This window comes from Hylobates moloch, unplaced genomic scaffold (assembly GCF_009828535.3).
Source record: "Hylobates moloch isolate HMO894 unplaced genomic scaffold, HMol_V3 SCAFFOLD_3, whole genome shotgun sequence".
NCBI classification, from domain to species: domain Eukaryota; kingdom Metazoa; phylum Chordata; class Mammalia; order Primates; family Hylobatidae; genus Hylobates; species Hylobates moloch.
In genome coordinates this window covers 106,563,953-106,584,464 of record NW_026652278.1, presented here as the reverse complement: position 1 = coordinate 106,584,464, position 20,512 = coordinate 106,563,953, and the positions used below count along the sequence as shown (strand labels likewise).

At 35.3% G+C, this 20,512-nt stretch overlaps 1 protein-coding gene across 1 annotated transcript in view; it reads left to right on the top strand.

The window, feature by feature from the left end:
• The window catches only part of ARSJ (arylsulfatase family member J), a gene marked incomplete at its 5' end in the record, with an annotated part of 76,200 nt that continues 55,688 nt past the window's right edge, over positions 1-20,512 (top strand). Inside the window, one exon of the mRNA XM_032146279.2 lies at positions 1-152. Coding sequence (XP_032002170.2) covers positions 1-152 — 152 coding nt within the window. The remainder of the gene's footprint in view (positions 153-20,512) is intronic.

Below are 20,512 nucleotides of genomic sequence, written 5' to 3'. Positions count from 1 at the left end.
GCGGATGATCAGGGATTTAGAGATGTGGGTTACCACGGATCTGAGATTAAAACACCCACTCTTGACAAGCTCGCTGCCGAAGGAGTTAAACTGGAAAACTACTATGTCCAGCCTATTTGCACACCATCCAGGAGTCAGTTTATTACTGGAAAGTAAGTGTTCCAACTTCTTATATTTATTCCTTGGAGAAATCTTAAGCATTTAATGAAGATCCAGCTCCAAATTTAAGGGAGTAACAGAAAGTATGGGGAACAACTGAATGAATGAAGAATGAATGAATGATGTATGGTATTGGGGTACCGTGTTAAAATGGATACAGTGTTAATGATCTTAATTTTCTAGTCACTAGTGTAGTCTAGTTTTCCTTTTTAGAGCCAATTGTAAGTTTTTAAATGAGATGAGAACATATAGATACCCACCAACCAGAGATTTCCAGAAATGGTCTCCTGTGTCAAATCTATTCTACTTTTGAGCATGCTCAGATTTTGTTTCAGATGTCATACTAGAATTCACACTCACCATCACTGATAAGAAAGATCAAAAATTTTTTTTACTCTTGGTGCATTCTTAAATCTAGAATTGAATTATCAGATAAAATGAGCCAACGAAACAGATAGAGAGTAATGTAAAATATGACCAGTTTATGTATGACTCTGCTTCGGTCTTTGATGGGTCATTTTCTCTTATGAGACCCCCTAATGAAGGCCATATTTAGTTAGCAAAGCAGTTCTCAAAATGCAAGGAAATACAATGGTAAGTGCTCAAGAGGAGTCAAACTTCATCTGCAGTTTTCTGCTGCTCTTCACAGGTCTGGAATTTTCTGACTAACCAACAGAAATCAGACTGTTTTGATGCTTAAGTAAAGTGCTTCTCATATTGTTGCTGCTTTGCTAAGTAGCTAAATCTTCTACTTAAATTGTTCACACATTTTCATATTTTTACTCTATCCTATCAGAACACAGGCTACTGGAATTGATTTGGATGTACAAATTCAGCCTGTGGAACGAAGATAAACTAGGAAGGGCAGGGGTTAAGCTGGACAGAGGTAGAAGAAAAGCCTTAGCCATTTCAATCTATGTCTTGTGATTTCAGTTGCAGGACAGGGAACCCTTGCTTCTGTGAAGTTGTTCTTGGAATTGGATCCTATAAAAGTAGCCAGTATCCATTGGAAAAATAAAGACTATTTTGTAAGAATCTCTGTCTCACAGAGACTTTTGCTTACAGCATGATTTCCACTGCTTAGCAAACTGTCAGAACTTAGCATCATTGCCAGAAAAGAAAAAAATTATTGTCCTTCCCTCTCCTGAGAATGAGAAAAGTCTCACTGTACTTCAGGGTCATTTTAAAGGTTAACTATGGCATCAGAAAATCAGGGGTATTTGATATTTATAAAGGAGTAGATTATTGGCTGGAAAATAAGTGCATCTGGTGGCCTAGAGGTCCAAGTTCTTCATGTCTAATTCCAAACACCCTTATATTTGGTTCATGAAATAAATGTCTCACAAAGCCTCACTGGACCTCTTCAACTAACTTATAGAATTTAGATTTACACAGATAGCCAACAGTGGTTGAAAATATGTAACTGAACTATATGAATTTATTTTTCACAATAAAGCATATGTTCAAGGCTTTTCACCAAACAAGAAAATTTGTTCTTAAACATTATCTTGCACTGAAACAATATGTAGGTTTTATCTTTTAACCATTATGTTTACTTAATAAAATGAAACAGAAACTAAGGTGGAAATATTTCCTAATTTTTCTCTTTGGTGAAAGATTAACGTCTCTGTAATTTCAATGCAATCAAACATCTGATGAGATTTCTTTTCTCATTAAAAATTTTTATTCAGTGCAACAGGTTGTATAATTTTTTATAGACAAAAAGTACAAATAGCTACTGTGATTTGATTTAAATTTCTATTTGAATTAAACATTTGAATAGTTTTTCACTTGCAATTTCTCCTTTTAGACAAATTGCTGGAAGCTTCATTTAAATGAACACAGATGTAAGAAATAAAGCAGTTATGGAAGCCCAGTTCTGGACACATTATTAACCCATTTATGCCTGAGGTTGCAATTTTTTGAATTTTTGCAATCAGACCCTGGCAATGATCTTGAGCAGTAGTATATAAATTACTCCCACATGCTTAGAATTCCAATAATGGAACACTAGGCATAAATGAGTTAATAATGCAGGTCCCAGAGAGTATGGTCATTTGTTCTCTCTATGAACACATGTCTATGCCTTGTGGATCTTCTAAATTAAAAAAGGAAGCCATAAAAAAAACTGAAATGAACTAAACTATTTTAAGGGAAATAAAACGGGTTATGTGAAGCGTGACATTATTCAAATATCTTCACATGACAAAGAGTTTACATAATTGAAGCTGAAGTTACTTTTGATACTATTAACAAAACAGCCCTCCCTTTATATTTTTCTGGAGTCAAAAATTAAAAATCCATTTTCTTTTACTACACAAATCTGTAACAAATTGAAGATTCCCTTAATAATTTACATCATACTAGTCTGGCAATATTGATTATTAGTCAGCCTGTCAATAAGCATTCATGTGTACAGACCCCTGCATTGGAGCTATGAAGAAGAAACAAGAAGTGAGCCCTAATCTCTGCATAGTAGTTCTCAAGTTGTAGTATGCAAAAAGAATCAGTCCAAATGCTATTTAAAATGCAGATTTCTGGGCCCTTCAGCTTTGGTAGGTCTGGGGTTGAGTCTAGAAATCAACAGTGATTTAATGAGCATGTCAGGTTATTGTGATGATGACATTATCAAAAATAAATTAAGACTGTTAGTATTAAATGTTAGTGTCTGCTGAACAGTCACTGTGTTCTGGGGTAATGAATTTTATATGCATTGTCTCATTTAATCCTTGCAACAACTTTAGATAGTTGCTCTTGTTATGCCCATTTTATACTGATGTTGCAACAGATTCTAAGAAGGGTAGTGATGTAGGGATTCTATGCACTGGGCTTTGAGAAACAGCGTTCTAGGTGTTCACAGTTGTCCTGATGAGATAAAAGGTTGATTGGGAAAGTGACTGCCTGTGTTTGATTTACTTCAAAGTAATTTACTCACTTTTTTTCTACAGTTTTGCAAATAAAGATATGGATTAAAAATATCATTTTTTTTCTTAAAAGAGAATATAGTGAAGGCTTCATAAAGTGAATTATAAGTTTTGCAAAACCTAGACATGTTTTATGCAGACTTTAGAGGAGGAAAGGTTGACAATCTGAATTGAATTCATATCTTTGATAGTAATTTTGTGTTTTTACTATTTTGTTACTCATTTATCCCACTTGAAATACCATGATGATCGCTGTTAACAAATGCAAAGGTAACTCAAATAATGTTTATTTCTAATGGGATATTTGATAAATTCACTGTGCTTAAAACAACCCCCTACCCAACTGGTATCCCTCACCGTCGATAATCACTCTCCCAGTTTCTCATACCTTAAATTAATTTTGCCTGGTTTTGAACTTTATACAAATGGAATTACAGAGAGGGTACTCTTCTATGTCTGGTTTCTTTTAGCATTAAGTTTGTAAAATTTTTCCATGTTGTTGCCTGCAGATATTCATTATCATTGAATAGTATTCCTTTGCATAAGCATATTACAATTTATTTATCCATTCTACTGTTAATAGACATTTGGGTTGTTTTCATAGTTGGGTTATTATAAACAGTGCTACCATAAAAATACTTGTATATGTTTTTTGTGAACGTAGTTTATGCATTTCTCTTAGATATCTGTCAAGAAGTGGAAATCCTGGGTTAAAGGGATGTCTATGTTCAGTTTTGGTAGATACTGCTCAAGTTTCCCAAAGTGATTCTACCAGTTTGTACTCTCACCAGTAATTGTATGGAATATTCTACTTGCTTCACATCTTTGTTAACATTTAGTGTTATCTTTTTTTCATTTTAGCCACTCTGGTCATTATGCACTGCTACATCATTATGGTTTAAATTTGCATTTTCCTGACAACTAATAAAGAAGAGCATCTTTTCACATTTTTATGGACCCATTTTATATCCGCTTTAAAGAAGTATTTATTCAAGTGTTTTGCCTAATTTCTCTTTAGATGATTGTTTCTGCCTTATTAATTTGTGGTAGTTATTTATATATTCTATTCCTTTGTTAGATATTTGTATTGCAAGTCTCTTTTCCCATACTGTGGCTTGCTTCTTCACTCTCCTCAACAGCGTTTTGGTTTTTTAGTGTATGTTTTTTGGTGGTTTTGGTGTGTTTGGTTTTTTTCTTAGTGATTTTTCATTTTTTTTATTAACAGGAGGTTTTAATTTTCTTGTAATCCACGTTATAATCTTTTTCTTTTTATGTCCTATTTAAGATATTCTCCCTACCCCAAGATCATGACCATGGTCTTTTATCCCTAAGAGTTTTATTGTTTTGTTTTTATATTTAGATTATGATTCATCTGAAATTAGTTTTTAGTATGGTTCTCCATTGGACTGCAGCATCACCTTTTCATAAATCAGATGAATGCACATGTTTGATCTGTTTCTGCACTTTTCCATTCCAATTCTCATTATTTTCGCTGTCAATTTGTTGTGTCAATCCTATGTTCTCTTAACTACTATAGCTTTATAATAAATATTAATATCTTGAATGTAAAACCTCCTGCTTGTTCTTCAAAATTGCCTTGGCTATTTTATACCAGTTCATTAATTTTCCTAGGAAAGAAGAGAGTATAGATGTACAGATGCAAATAGCTTGGAAGATTTAGTTTTGGGACTCTGAAGTAATTCTCTTCTGAATTATCCTACAGGTAATTAGCTGAGAAGGAAGATCTGAAGGTTTAACGAGAGAGGGAGAGAGATACAAAATATCTGCTAGGAGAGTGAGAAAGTGAATTGGGTAAAGAAATGCAGTAAAAATTCTGGGCTGTAATGAGAGCCCACTTGAGATTTGTGGTCATAAATTTTAACAGACACCAGGCATTTTTTGTTTGTTTTTCTCCCACCCTGCTTGGTGCTTGTGTGCAGAAGTACGGTTGAAGAGGTGGAATTAACTAGTTTTTGAGATTTGCCGAATAACTAGCATGGTGGATCGTGGACTCTTTGCAAAGAAAGGGGGAATACTATGGGGCTTATGTTCTCTTAAAAAGTGCTGAGGTCAATAAATTAACTGTCTGGATGTCGTTGAAATGAGAACACTAGAGTAAACTTGGAAAGTTGAAAACATAGATAATAGTGATTGGGAAAGTGTATGCATGGGGTCAAAATTCAGTTATGCAGTACAGATTTTGAAAATTATATGGTAATGAGTGCTAAGGTCAGATGGGGGAAAATATCTTTGGAAGTAAAGAAGGCAAAGTATTTGAAGGACAGAGTGTTGAATAATCACTCACATGGATATCCATTGAGAAATCACTGAGAACAAAAAGAGAAATCGTAGCAAAGACGACAGCGAGCCAGTGCTGGGATCATCTATGAATGAGGGGTCAGGTTCCGGAAAGGCCTGAAGTTGGATGTAGGACTCTAACAGCAAAGATAATGAGTCTATTGTCTGTTGCCTTACTTTTCAAAGGCGTTGAGCTTTTAAAGGGAGACAAGAGCCAAAATTGTCTAGAAGTGCCAGGGAAAAACTGAGAGAGCACCCGTACCTGCTGCAGGCTCTGTGAATATTGGGATGTGAGTAAAAGCCCAGCCCCAACTTGAAAATACGGCAGGGACAGCCAGCAGTTAATTACAGCAAAAAGGTACAGGGGCTGTCCAGGGAAGAGATGAAGTTAAAGAGGATTTTGCTTTGAGACCAGATTGCACAACATAGTGAGACCCTGTGTTTAAAATTAAAAATAATTAGCTGTGTGTGGTGGCATGCACCTGTAGTCCCAGCTACTAGGGAGGCTGAGGTGGGAGGATCCCTTGAGCACAGGAATTTGAGGCTGCAAAGAGTTACGATTGGGCCACCGCACTCTAGCCTTGGTAACAGAGCAAGACCCCATCTCTTAGAAAACAAAAGTTTTAAGGAGGATTTTGCTAAATAACAGTGGGCCTATTGGAAAGGGTTAGGGAGTTGGGATGGGGAAAGGATTGAGTGAGAGTAGAGGAGGGACACAGACATATAGGTATTAGAATCTGAATGAAAGCAAATATATTGGAAAGTTTGAAATTTTGGTAAAGACTTAAATAGGGATGAAAATCATGGTGGGTTTTTTTTTTTTTTTTTTCCAGATCATCTCTTAGAAAATGGTGAGTTTCTGGTTTTAATTATAGCCTCTTTCTGGAATTGCCTCAGCTGGGCCTTGTCAGCTACAGCCACACTGTATAGTCAGGCACTCAATCGGGAGCTCTGGTGGCCTAGTTTGGTCTAGGAAGATAGAATCCAGATAGGCCTCCTCCGTGGATGGTAGTGGCCTGTCAAGGCAGGGGAACGTGTCTTCCAGTTTACAAAATATTACAAATATTTTAGATATTAAATTTTCAAGTTAGAATTGTCCTAGTGTTGGAAACCCTGAAAAGGTAACTGAATTCTTTCAGCCACTCTGATAGGAGAAAGAGTCAAGTAAGCTTAGGGCAATAGAGTTTGATTATTTCATTTCATAGGCATGTGTGTACACACACACACTCATTTCCCATCAGCTTATTGTAAACATCACGGTCATGCATGCTTCCTCTTCCATCCACTTCTTTTATTCAAGGCCTGGTTTTAAGCAGCATGTTACATTCAGACAATACTCAATAAATATAAATTACATTAGTTATATGAGTTCAGTCATTACTTTCATAAATATTTAATTGATACTTAAACATTTAGAAAAATGTACATGTTTACTGTTAGAAGTTCAGGAAAAACAAGTTTCCTTTAAGCCTTACTTTGACTCTGGAAAATGAATATAACAAGTGGAGAGGGTGGCTTTGACACCTCACACATCCATTTCAAAAAGAATGGCTCAATAGTCAAACCATTTGACAAAGAGCTGCCAATTCCTATTTGACCATATGGGTTTTCTGATAGTAGAATTATGGTCAAGTAAACTATTGGCACACTATTAAGCTCAAAGTCCATAATTTTAAAGAGTCTTTTAAAAAGCCATTGAAGTGAATTCCTATTCAGATAATTCTATTGAGTTTCCGAAATAGCTGTTCTTAAAGGTGGAAATTATCCAGGCGCAGAAGGCTGACGATGTCTTGTGTCATCCAAATGACAACTCTTAGAAATCAAAGCTAGGAGGACCAAAAGACCTAGAGCCCCTGCTTTTAATATGAGCTCAGTATAAAAGTCTTTTTATTTCAAAGTTTGGTTTCATTCAGTTTTTTCTTATAGCAATATTCTAATATTAATTTTGATTTCATCTTTTTTGTAAGACTTTACCTTGATGTAATTAGAGTTTGTTTCAGTGTTCTTTTATAATTCTAGATATATTCCCAGTAGTGTTACCTCATTGAGGCATTTTTTCCATGCCCTGTTGTAAAAAAATAATAAAAATAAAAGACTTTCTGCTTCTCATCTTTTAGTCTCTCTCTTCTATTTTATTTTTTATTTATTTATTTATTTTTTTAGTGTTTTTTGAGATAGGGTCCTGCTGTGTCACCCAGGCTGGAGTGCAGCGGCATAATCATGGCTCACTTCAGCCTCAACCTCCCAGGCTCAAGTCATCCTCCTGCTTCAGCCTCCCAAGTACCTGGGACTACAGGTGTGCACCATCATGCCAGGCTAATTTTTGCATTTTTTGTAGAGACAGGGTTTTGCCATGTTGTCCAAGCTGGTCTCTAACTCCTGGGCTTAAGTGTTCCAGCCACCTCGCCCTCCCAAAGTGCTGGAACTACAGGAATGAGCCACCTTGCCCAGCCCCTCTCTCCTCTAATTTACCCAACACATTTGCTTTGCTAAAACAGACTGTCATGACATCACCATCCTCAGCGAACACCCTCCCTGGTCCCCTACTGACTACCAAAGAATAGGAAAAGAAGTAATTTTATATGGAAGGCCTTCTTGTGCCACTTGTTTTTCAGACATCCTGTTATTTGATCTTCACATTCACGCTGAAGGTAAATTTTTTTTTATTTGAAAAATATTTCCAAAATATTTCACAAATGTCCACATTTTATGGATGGCCTATGAAAATTTTAGAGAAGTTATATAAATTGGTCATGGTCACACAGCTTCTTAAGCAGCAGAGCTATTTGAACCTAAACTTGCGTGACTTTATTATTTTTCTTCACCCCATTCTGCCTCCTGTAAAAATTATAAACACCTCAGTCCAGTCTTTAAACAATATTTTTAGCCATATCTTTCTCCTTCTACCTTCAAACTCTACTCCAGGGAAATGGATGATTCACAGTTTCTCAAGAACATCTCGATTTCCTCTCTTCTTTGGCTCATTCTGTTTTCGCTTGTTGGAATTTACACCCTATCTCTCTTTGCCCAAATGCCAACCACTCATTAAAACTCACCTAAAATACCACTTTGCTTATACAGCTTTCCATGATTCCTTAGCCAGAAATAATTTATCTCAACGATGAGCTTTCTTATTCCTTTCTGTAACTGTCTCATTAGGCATGATTTTCCACTCCTTCACAGCTATTACTGAACCTCTTCCTTCCCTTGCTGGTCCCCTAAGCAGCAAAGCTGATTTATAATCTCCATAAATCTCACAGCACCCAGTCCAGTGCTTTGTACTAATAGGCACTAAGCAAATGTGTGAAGAATGAATGAATGGATGAATTGATGAATAAATGATTATTTACTTCCCCCTGGCAGGCAATGTGATTGAGAAGAAATAGCATATAATTTATAGTAAGGAAATCTGAGTTACAGTACAGTGCTGATTCAACAGATTACTGACTTTGACCTTGAATACCTTTTTTGATATTTCTGAGATGCATTGTTTTCATCTGTAGAATCATAGTAATGATATTATTGACTTACCAATCTTAAAAGTTATTCCACTCATCGATTGACATAACATATGTGAAAGTACTTTGATAATTTTACATATTATGTAATTTTAAAGTAAACATTCTTTTAAATTTAGAGTTATGTCTTCACAATTTTAATCATATAAAAACCTTACAAGAAGTGGCTTTTGTTCTTTTTTAAAGCTTTCTGTAAGTATAGTCATAGCTCTCATCCAATTTTAATCCGTTGATTAAAAAAATGGTTAAAATTAAACCCCATATGTTTTAATTTTAATATATTTTATCTGGCATGGTGTTCTGCATGATATTGTTAGTTCTGAGATGTCCAAAAAGGTGACTGGGGTGTATTTTTTAAGGTCTCTGCACTTGCAAACTGTTTTAGTTGTTGTTGGTTGTCATATTTGGGAGAATCTATTGGAACCCTGCTAAGCCCGTGACAAGTAAGAGCAAATGTGTATTTAAACAGTGATGTTAAAAGTATAACACTAAATGAGAAATTGAAAATAGGGTAATGGAAAGGCCAGTGATTAATTACTTCAAATTCCTTCAACCAAAAATGTCAAGACATGTTATTGAATATTATTAATATATCTTATCCAGCTTTGAATTCCAGCTCACCCCTGGGACTACCACTTAGAAGGTACATAATAGTTTTGAATTAATATATTGTTTTAGGGTTCATAGGTATTGAGACTTCTGTGCTCTATTATCACTCTTTCAATAACCTCCTAAATGATTATATTGCTTACAGGTTCTGAATCCACCTCTACAATAAGACCTGAGTAAAATTCCTACAATAGTAGAAATCATGACACTTCCCTGCTTAAAATTTTTAGAAGTTTCCACTGCTTGGAGACTAAAGCATAATTTCTAAGCATTCCATATAAGGGCCCTCAAAATCTGGCCTCCGCCAAGGTTCCGTTGCAATCTCCCAACAATTTTCCGTTTATACCTTCTTTGGATTATCACTGCCAGAGTACTTGTACTTTCCCACTAGGGCTGCATCCTCATACCACCCTGTTTCCTTCTAAGCAGGGCTTCCTTTGGTAGAATGTTCTTCATTCACCTCTGGGAAGACATCATTGCATCTTTCTAGACTCTCTACCACCCTCATCTCCTCACCAATGCTTTTCTGGTCATTTTCTCACCCCATCTCAGGCAGAGTCAAGTGCATTCTGCTCTGTTCCTACAGTCTTTTCTGCATACTTCTGTTTCAGTTTTTATACTTACCTCTTTCCTCTTAATCCCTAAGTGTACAAGAATACACTAAATTATAAACTTCATACAGTCTAATTTAAAAATACATAAATATTATATGTATATACATATCTCTCTCATATATATATATATATATATATCACAATGATTAAAAGCAAAGAACTTATGTGACATCAGCCATATAACTTAAACTATCTATCCTTCAGTTTTTTCATGGGAAAATGGGGATGATCATTATAGTACTTCATGGGGTTTATTATGAGGATTAAGTAGAATTGTGTACCTAAAGCATTTAGAACAGAGCCTGCCACATAGAAACCCACATAACCTTGATAATCTTGGTTACCTCCAGGCTTGGAAACTTTAACTTAGCCCATAGATAGTTAATGAATGTTTGCTGATAAGCAGACTCTCAATAAACATTTATGCAATAATTAAACCAAGTGAAAAGCTCTGAAGGAGAAGATATTCAAAAACTATGTTAAGTGTTTTATGACTGACATATTGAAAATGTCAGAATGACATTTTATATTCATTCTGAATTTTAGGAGCTTTCAAATTTTTCATCTGTTAGTACAATAGCTTAAAATTTAAGAGGAATGTTTTGATTTAAAAATTGTTAACATCATATTACCATTGCTCATCAACTGAAATATGATGCCATATTTGATAGAGTTGGATGAACATAGATATTTAGATTGGTAGCAACCTTTAGTAATTGTTCAAGCATAATTTTAAATTATATCATATTCGGAGAAAGCAGTTATTTTAAGTGGAAGTTATTTGAGAAGCAGGAGGCACAGGATTGGACACCTATGTCTAACCCCAGCTCCACACTTCAAGTGAAACCTTAGGTTACTTAAAGCCTGTAGATCTCCTCATCAAATGAAAGTAGTAGGAACTTAAAAGACCATTCTTTCTTATCTTATTAAATAAGACCATAAGGGCAAAAATACATAGAGCATTACCTGGCATATAATAAATGCTCAATACATTCTAAGTTTTAGATTTAACTGAATTTTCAGGGAATTTATTTTGAATAGAAAGGGAAGAGTATTTCCAAAGTCTCAACTACTCCTATAAATTTTGTTCCAAATGGGCATATGTAGAATCCATATCAGAAATGACAGCATACTTATGAAATCAGAAATGATAGCATACTTACATAAGGTAAACCTAAAACTTTTAGGTTTACCTTATGTAAGCTTTACACACTTTTTCTTGGGTATAATAAGATGTGGCAGCCAACGAAGAGTGATAGAATTTTTAGAGCTCAAAGAGATGTTGAAAATTATCTTTCTCAAAACCTTCATTTTATAACAATGAATTCTCTCTCCACTGACTGAATATAATCAATAATAAAATTTCTCTATCCTATCACCAACACCAAATCTACCAGCCAACTGAGCCTCGTAGGGAGACGTGCCAGAAAATAATCACTAGGTCATTGTCCCCTTCCTGAGGCGATACCATGATATGCTTTTCTTGAAATTTGGTTGTTCTCAAGCTTGGTAGAGAGGGTAAGGACCAGCCATAGATGAGAAAGAGCATGTGGCAACTGACTGGACCCTGTCAGAGTGCTGAATTGTTCCGTGCACAAAGCCCAAATGGGCTGGATAGGCATGGTTTTGCAACATTCAGTGCCCAAGAAGGTCCAGCCAGCAGTTGGACACAGCAGCAAAAATTTGGGTGGCAACCAATGTTTGATTAAATTAAATTCATAACCACAAATCTAAAACAGGCACTAAAAATGCCAGCAGTTTTTTTACCTTCCTATATTATGTGTCCCATTCTTCAGAACTGCTATTTCCAAATTTCTCATCTTCTCAAACTGCTAATATCCTTTCATCAGCTCATTGCCTTACTTCAAAATTCCATTGAGAATTAGAAGCAATAATAAATTAGCCCTTTCATTACCAACACCAAATTTACCAACTTACCAGCATTGACAGCACATGTGCAGCCTTCTTCTTCCAGTAGGCATTGAGATACATGCATCGGTCAAAGACCCATGCCTCCCCAAGCCACTTTTTTCCTCCTCAAGGACTTAGGTTTTACAATTTTACATTCTTTGTCATTTTTTTAATCTCTACTAAAGCATTTCTACCATCACATAAATGAGAGTAAGTTCCTTCTATCTAAAAATAAACCAAAATAAAGTGCACAATTTACTTAATTTTTCTGCACTTCTACCTAGCAAAAATTCGTGAATTATATATACTAACTCCATTTCAATTATTAAGCTATAATATATTAATACATACTGCAAATTTGATAGCATACCTGTATTATAATATTAATTCATCTCTACTATAATCTATACTATAATTGAAATTTTTAAAATAAATTTATAATTTATTAGAAATTTATTTAAAACATTGTCCCTAATCTTCAGTCTAAAACCAAATAATTTTTACATTGTTTTATCAGATTTTTTAAAATTACCTTTGGAGTTGAACATTATGAGGTTAAAGATTGTGTTAGATCCTTTGAACACACCAGGTTCTTGCACAGGATAAGGTCATAATGAATGTATGTGAACGGAGTGATTCAGACTCAAATTAAAATTTAATTTGGTTTAGATATTTTTAAAATACTTGAAAATATAAACTCAAACATTTGAAATCAATTTTTTACTTTGTTCCTAGTTTGGCTGTCTGTGTAACTCTATAGTTTAATCATACATTTTTTCCTAAATAAAAGATTTAGTTGAGCATAAAATCTTGTTAATAGCAATTTAACATTTATTTGGCATGTATGTGCTAAGAAATATACCTTATGTACATTACCCTCTAATATATATTCTTAGTACATCTATCTCTAAAAAATATATTTATCTCTCTATATATGTATATATCTATATCTGTATCTCTTTTATATATTCTCCAAGTCTCATAACTCTGGAGTAATTATTATTATCCACATTTTTACACTTGAAGAAATCAAGCTCAGAGAAGTAAGGTATCTTGGCCAAGGTCCCATGTAAGCAATGAAGCTAAGATTCCAACTCCAACACTAGGATTTTTCAATGACATTATTCAGATGGCTGACAGGATGGGTTTGTTATCCCTGCACAGCTTTCTTTAGAGTAGAAAGCAATAAATATCTTTTGTTATTAAAGTAAAGCAACAGCAGGCTAAGTAGGTATAGTTATTCTAAAAACCAGAGACTCATATTCAAAATTGTTTCCCATACAGTTTTGGGAAGTTGGAAGAAGTTCTTGTGTTTTATTTGTTTCATATATAAATTAATGATGTCAATATTACCTTTCAGAATTTCTAAGAATACTTAACCTATTAATCAAACTATGTTTCTCTTATTGAGAGATGAAATGAAGAACTCAAATATTCCATAAGTGTAGATGCCATAAGGCATTTAAAATATAATTCCAGTTCTATTTTTGTTACTGTGTTTTGAAGTAATAACTAGTTCCTATACAATCTTTTGTTTAAATTTGACTGTGAAAAGTTTTTATATTTTTTTCCACATATATTATTGATCGTAACAACCTCTCAAATATTAACAATTAGATATTTAGGACTGTAAGATGTATATAATAGAGCAATGTATAAGAATTACTAAGAGAACTTGTTAAAATATTATGCCTCTGGTCCTACCCTAATATTTCAGAAGGGCGAGGGTGGCGGTCTTGGTTCTGCATTTCCAATAAGCTCCCTGGTGAAGGTGAAGTTGCTGGTCTGGGAACCATACTGAATAACACTGCGGTAGAGTTTTGATCTTTAATGCTCCATGGTGATTTATTACCATCTTTGTCTCTTTTTTTTTTCTCCCAACTGTTTATTTAACACCTGCTATATGCATATGACTATTTAATTTAAGCACTATCTTAGAATCAAGTCAGTTGACGTGTTTTTCCTCCTAAAGTCTGCAATTGAAAGCTTGTTTAAGGTCTCGTAGAGTTCAATCTTGGAAGAAACATCCCTATTAATGTATGTCTGTTCTCCCATAAAATAAGTTTATATATTCTTATTTTAGGCTTAGTAATTGGTTCAAGAGCAAAAAGCAACTGATAACTGAATAATGAGTTTCTGAGAACTGAATCATGAAGTTAAAGGTACTAGGAGATGTAAACATCTTGGAGTATAGTTCTTTTTTATGTGCTCCTTTTCTACTACAGTGTGAACTTGAAGAAAACAAATGCTTATTTCAGTGTGTTATTTAAATCAGGAAGCTATGAATTTTATCTGGTTTTCATCAGTTTCAGAGTATGTGCATATACAGTATATCATAATTTTCTAAAGTGTTATAGCCGTCTTAGCTAGATAATTCACAGTCATTATTTATCTCTAAAAGAAAAATGGGTCAATTGGATCAATAGTCTGAGATTTGCTAAAATTAAAATAATTCAATGGTTCGTTTCCAAGAATAGAGCTTTTTAGATCTGTTTTCTTTTCCACTGTGTCTCTGAATGATTCCAGATGTCGAAATAATAAAATAAAAAAATAAGTAATTTAAAATAGTGTCTTAAGATCAATGTTAATACACTGGATTATGTCATTTAATCCTCACCTCAAACCCACGATGTAGCTGAGTGTGATTATTTCTTAATTACATAAAGGAAACTCCCAAGGTTAAATGTATACCTTTAGAAATTCTAAAAGGAAGAAGACTATTCATCGACTAATTTGTAACCCTTGAGACACTCCACTACCAGCTAATCGTTCATTAAGTAATGGCCCTTGATTTAAGTGGTGTCTTTTTTATTTCCCTGAAATTCATCCATCATTCATTCATCTATTCATTCAATATTGAGAACCTACTCTTTGCCAGGTGCTGTTCTAGACACTGGGTGATTATGGTTTGGCTTTGTTCCTACCCAAATCTCATCTTGAATTGTAGTTCTCATAATCCCTAAGTGTCCTGGGAGGGACCCTGCAGCAGGTCATTGAATCATGGTGGTGTTACCCCCATGCTGCTGTTCTCACGATAGTGAGTGAGTTCTCACAAGATCTGATGGTTTTATAAGGCGCTTTTCCCTCCTTTGCTTGGCACTTCTCCTTCCTGCCATCATGTGAAGAAGGACATATTTGCTTTCCTTTCCGCCGTGATTGTAAGTTTCCTGAGGCCTCCCCAGCCCGGTGGAACTGTGAGTCAATTAAACCTCTTTCCTTTATAAACTAGCCAGTCTCGGGCAGTCCTTTATAGCAACATGAGGATGGACTAATACACCGGGAAACATATAAGTTGACAAACCTATAAAAATCCCTGTTTTCGTGGTGTTCATATTCTAGTGCAAGAAGACAAAAATAAGAAAACTATATAGTATGCTAGAGGGTGACATGCTCTAAGAAAGAAGATAAGAGACGGGAAAGAGGATTGGGAGTCACAGAAATTGAGAGGACAATATTACAAAGGTCACTAAAGGCCTTGATAAGAAGGGAGGCAAGGAAGGGATCATTGTATGTAGCTTCTCCAGGCAGAAAGAAGAGTGAATGCATAAGTATTACAACAGGAACACCCCTGGTGTGTTCAAGTACCATTACAGGGCAGCCCCACTAAGCTAGTTCAGAGACAGACCAGGAGAGATTAAGAGGAAATGGGGTCAAAGCAGTGAAAGAAGCCAGATCCTGTAGTGTAATGTAGGCCCAGGCAGGGGCATTGACTTTCACTCGACTAAAATGGGACCCACTGGGAAGCTTGCAGCAGAAGGGGAACCTGATCTAACTTCGTTTTTAACAGAACTGCTTTAGTGGCTGTGTTGAGGATAGATCATGCAGGTCGGATGGAGAGCAGGTGGGTCTATTAAAGAGACCATAGCATTAACCTGTGTGAGAGATCGTGGGACGGAGGGAGGGGTGAGGGAAAGTGATGGATTCTGAGTATATTCTGCAGATACAGCAGACAAGATTTTTTGATGAACTACAAATGCAACAGGAAGAAAAGGAGGAGTCGAGGACAAATTCAAGTTTATTCATTCAACTATTAGCAAAAAAAAAAAAAAAAAAAAAGGTGCTTGCTCAAGCAGACATGTATCACAAGTTACAGGAATCTTTTTGACAATTACATTTCACATTTCAAAGCCTACCAATAAATAATAGTCTTTGCTTCTCCCTTCTTTTTCTGACTCCTTTAGGTTTTATATTTTGAAGGATTGCAGTTATAGATTTTTTTTTCATTTATCATAGTAAGTGGTGTCAAAAGGTCTGCATCTGAGTTCTGGCTCAGCCACTCACTAATATTTCAAAAGAAAGAAAAAGCAGCACAGGTGAATGTTGGGGCAGGGTGCTACATTAGGGCAAGCATGCTTGTCTGGTCTCACGGCTGTCCCAGAGTTGAATGAAGTGGGTGAACTCACCATTCTCCCTTACTTCACTACTTTGGACTTGTAGCCAAAACTCTGCATGTTGTTAGTGCATCCATATGGTCAGATGGTTGGTGATAAAAAGAAATCAACACAAAGAGCCAATGTATGAACTCAACATCTCTATTTTCATCAAAATGAAAATGTTGCTACTTCAGACTATTGATTGCATCAAATATCAAGTGTTTACACACACACACACACACACACACACACACACACACACAGAAAGAGAGAGAGAGACAAACACAGGCACATATACATGTTTTTTCCCTTTCTCTTGGATTGATGTCAAGGCAAAAGAGACTGAGCAGTAGTTGGTGGTCCTGCACTTACATTTTTAGAATTATAATTTTTAAGGATTTACATCTGGCAAGATTTTTGTTAAAACTTGAAGTCCACCTATTTTGCTTCTTATTTTAAAATAGCTAAAAATAGGTCATTTGCTTTAATTTATAGAACATAGTCATTTATTACAACTTTTCCACATTGGTGATCTCTTCTTTTTGTTCTCCAAAAGCAAAGTACTCACTAAACAGTTTATGGGCCAACCTGAATAAGTTGTATTACTGCTGGCTTTTGCTGCAGTTTTCTGGGCCAAAGAGTTAACAGCTGTGCAGACACTGAGAAAGATTTCATTGAAAGGAATGTTTGTTTTAATGCATTCACCTTAGTTACCACACACAGTATTGAAATCAAAACGTCCAACCTCCATCTGATGTAACATGTTAGCCCAAACATTCCCTTTCTTAGATTTTAAGAACAAGCACTACAGAACATATCCTGCAAAAGAACATTTGGGATTGTTTATTTGTTAAAGAATAAGAATCTCGTAATCTTTTACAAGTTCAAATCCCTCCTCTAAGCTCCTTTATTTTAAATCTTAAAGTGTAAAACTTTAGGCAAGCCAGGTTATGTTGTCGGGTAAGCGCTACTTCACTTCCAACATGCTGGATGCCTCCTCCAGATGTGATCAGAGTGTGGGTGTCACATCTCCATGGTGTCTGCTCAGGATCTGCACTGTAGTCTCTCTCTCCCATTACTTATTTTTCACCTAGAGGAGCTGCCCTATTCACATTACCTATGTTTGCCAAAGGTAAATTGGTTTATTTCCCTGTTGGACTTGAAACTTATTCTATAATTTTTCAAACTCTTTTTCACTGTGGCACTTTTCAGTCAAATGAATTTCTTGATGGAAAGGAAGTCCAGCATATAAAACAAAAGAAAGTAGATCTGCTACTGCAGGTTCCAGCCTCAACCCCTTCCTTCTAAGGCAGGCTTGGGGCACTTCTGCCAATCTCCAGGGCTCCTGGGTCATTGTTTGAAATACACTGGCCTATTCAATCTACTCTGAGGGAATTTTCTTAACCTATCAAGAAAATAAGTTACTGACTTAATGCTACAAATAAGTAATATGTTAATAAGACAATCATTCTCAAGAAGTGCCAGCATCAAGTTACAAAGTGTAAAAATAATGAATCAGCAGCAGCGATAATAAAAAGCTAGAGATCTATTAAACACATCTTTTATAAGAAAATTCTTTGATTCTTTTTTTTCTACAAATTATAGCTGTCATTTTGATGAATACACTAGAATCAATTATAGCTATTAAAGTTGAGGCAGTTCACTGATAATCCTGCGGTGTTATAACACCACCATGGAGGTGAGCATGAAATACTTTAACACCCAAACCAGGATACTGGAGGTATGCAGAAAATAATTATAAAGCAACAATGTTCGTAAAGTAGAGGAGCTTTTTCAGATGATCTGGAACTCTCAAATTTTTCACTTGTCATCAAATTCAATATCCCAGTAGTGAGAAAAGCATACAAGGAAACTATTATTCAATAACTAAGCTGTAGTTAGGCATACCAGAACAGGTATAGGGAACCACACATAAAATTTATTCTCTATCGATGTGTATTTTGTAAAATGCCCACTACAACTCATTGTCAATACCTTGTTTTCTTATCATTTTATCATTGCCTAATTGTTATTTTATCAATGTCTCATTATTATTTCTCCAACTCTAAAACAGGGAAACCAGTAGGAAGCTGTCTGAATGAGAAACAAAATACTGAAAAAAAAACATAATGATAACACTAAGAATGGAAAGAGAACAATAATTCAAGAGAGAAGCAATGATATAAGGTACATTACTTAATGCCCCAGTGAACATAGGCTTGAAGACAAGAGAAACTAGAAGACTTTCAGAAAAAAAATCTATTGGGTGACTTATAGATCACAGTAAAATTAACTGAAATATGAGGTTGGGAATATTCTGACTTTTAGCTCTGCCATTTGGTTCCATACTTTCATTCCATTTTTCAGAAACCAAATTCCATTTGATAATATGCAACCATATAAACACATTCTGATGAAACAGTGAATCTCATGTTGATTATAGTTGCCAAATGTTCAAGGAAAAAAACATGTTTAATATACGTAAAGTGAAATATACTGACTGTGAAATTTGTATTTTAATGCTACACATGATCATTGCAATGTCTGTAAATAAAAAATTATAGAACAGAGGTTCTTCTAATCAATGTTACAAATTCAGAAAAGATAAGACATGAAAACAGGGAAGTGCTGGTTCTCTCTTACCCAGCCTCTTGTAACAGCTAAAAATTCTTTCTTGAGGCTGTGAAATTGTTCACAGGTTTATATATGTCCCTAAAGTTCAAACAGTGAAGCGTCTCGAGAGCTTTATTACTCTGACTCATGTTTGGCCAGATGACTCATTATTAAGGAATTGGTTTACTAAGTCAGATCTAGTGTGTGCATTTGAAACATTAAACAGAAAATTTTTGAAAGGAAATGTCATGCATATTTAGAGGTAGAGCTGTTAATGGGACAGAACACTGAACTGAGGGTGAACAGAAATTACTCCCCCCACAGTATGCTGTTGGCTTTTAAGGTTTATGTTCTGTGTGAGCCATTCAGAAAAATGTCTACCGCAACATGAAAGAGATTACTTAATTTCACATTTGCCTGAAAAGAAATGTTCTCTTCAGACAGCTCTAGTTATTATTTAAATTTTATCATGCTTTTAAATTGCTATTTTAAGAAGAAAGTCATCGTTTTTATCTTCCCACCCCCATCCCGCTCCCAAAACACAAATGGTTTGATTCTGGAGAGGTTATTAAATGGGTTGGTAGAGTAGAAATGGCAAGAGTGGGTGTAGCCTGTGTGCGGGGTTTAACCTTGCAACAAAGGAAAGAGAAGTGTTGTGGCAATTTAAAAAATAGCAGGTTCAAAGGAAGGATATTTTCAGGATAGAGAGAGACATATGCTTGAAGGTGAAGGCTGAGGAGAAAATGTAGGGAAATTAGTGGAAAGTGGAAGATTAAAGAAATGGGAGAGGTAAATTTATACCACAATCACCCTCTTCTCAGCCTATTTGAAATTTTATTTCTCTTCAAAGAGCTACATCAATGCCACATCCTTCTCCCAACCTTCCATGCCTTAAGCTCTGTTATGTATCTATTTGTATATATGTATCAGCAAAAGTCCAAACAGGCAGGTTAATATCCATAGAGAAAAAAATAACCAATCTATGATGTAGGAGCCTGATCTTTATCAAAGTTAGGGGTTCAAAGACCTTCTTTGGTTATCTTAGGTGTCTAGTTTGGAGAACATAGTGCAAATAGAAAAATCATTAATGGATCCTTTCATTTTTCTACAAATAGGTGAACATTAGACACCATGCTGTCTTTAGTCATAATATTGATAATGCCTTTTGTGCTGCTGGTAATGCACTTAAATTTTTTAACGTTAATTTTGCTTCTATACCTCTGTCCTTAATTCGACTGAATTTTCATTGTACATTTTATGTACAGCAACATTTAATAAGGAGGCTGATTTTTTCATCTCCTTTTTGCCAGACTGCCTAATTCAGTTCATGTTGCATCAGGCAGGAGAACTGGTGTTCAGCTTGCTTTTCCATGGTTTGTTTGGAAGGAGAGAGTAAGAGGAAATAGAGGCTCCAGGCAGTGGCAACAGCTGGAAGGCATCTCTAATTAGATTCCAAGCAAACTTGGGCTGCATTTATAACTTTCCATATGCTG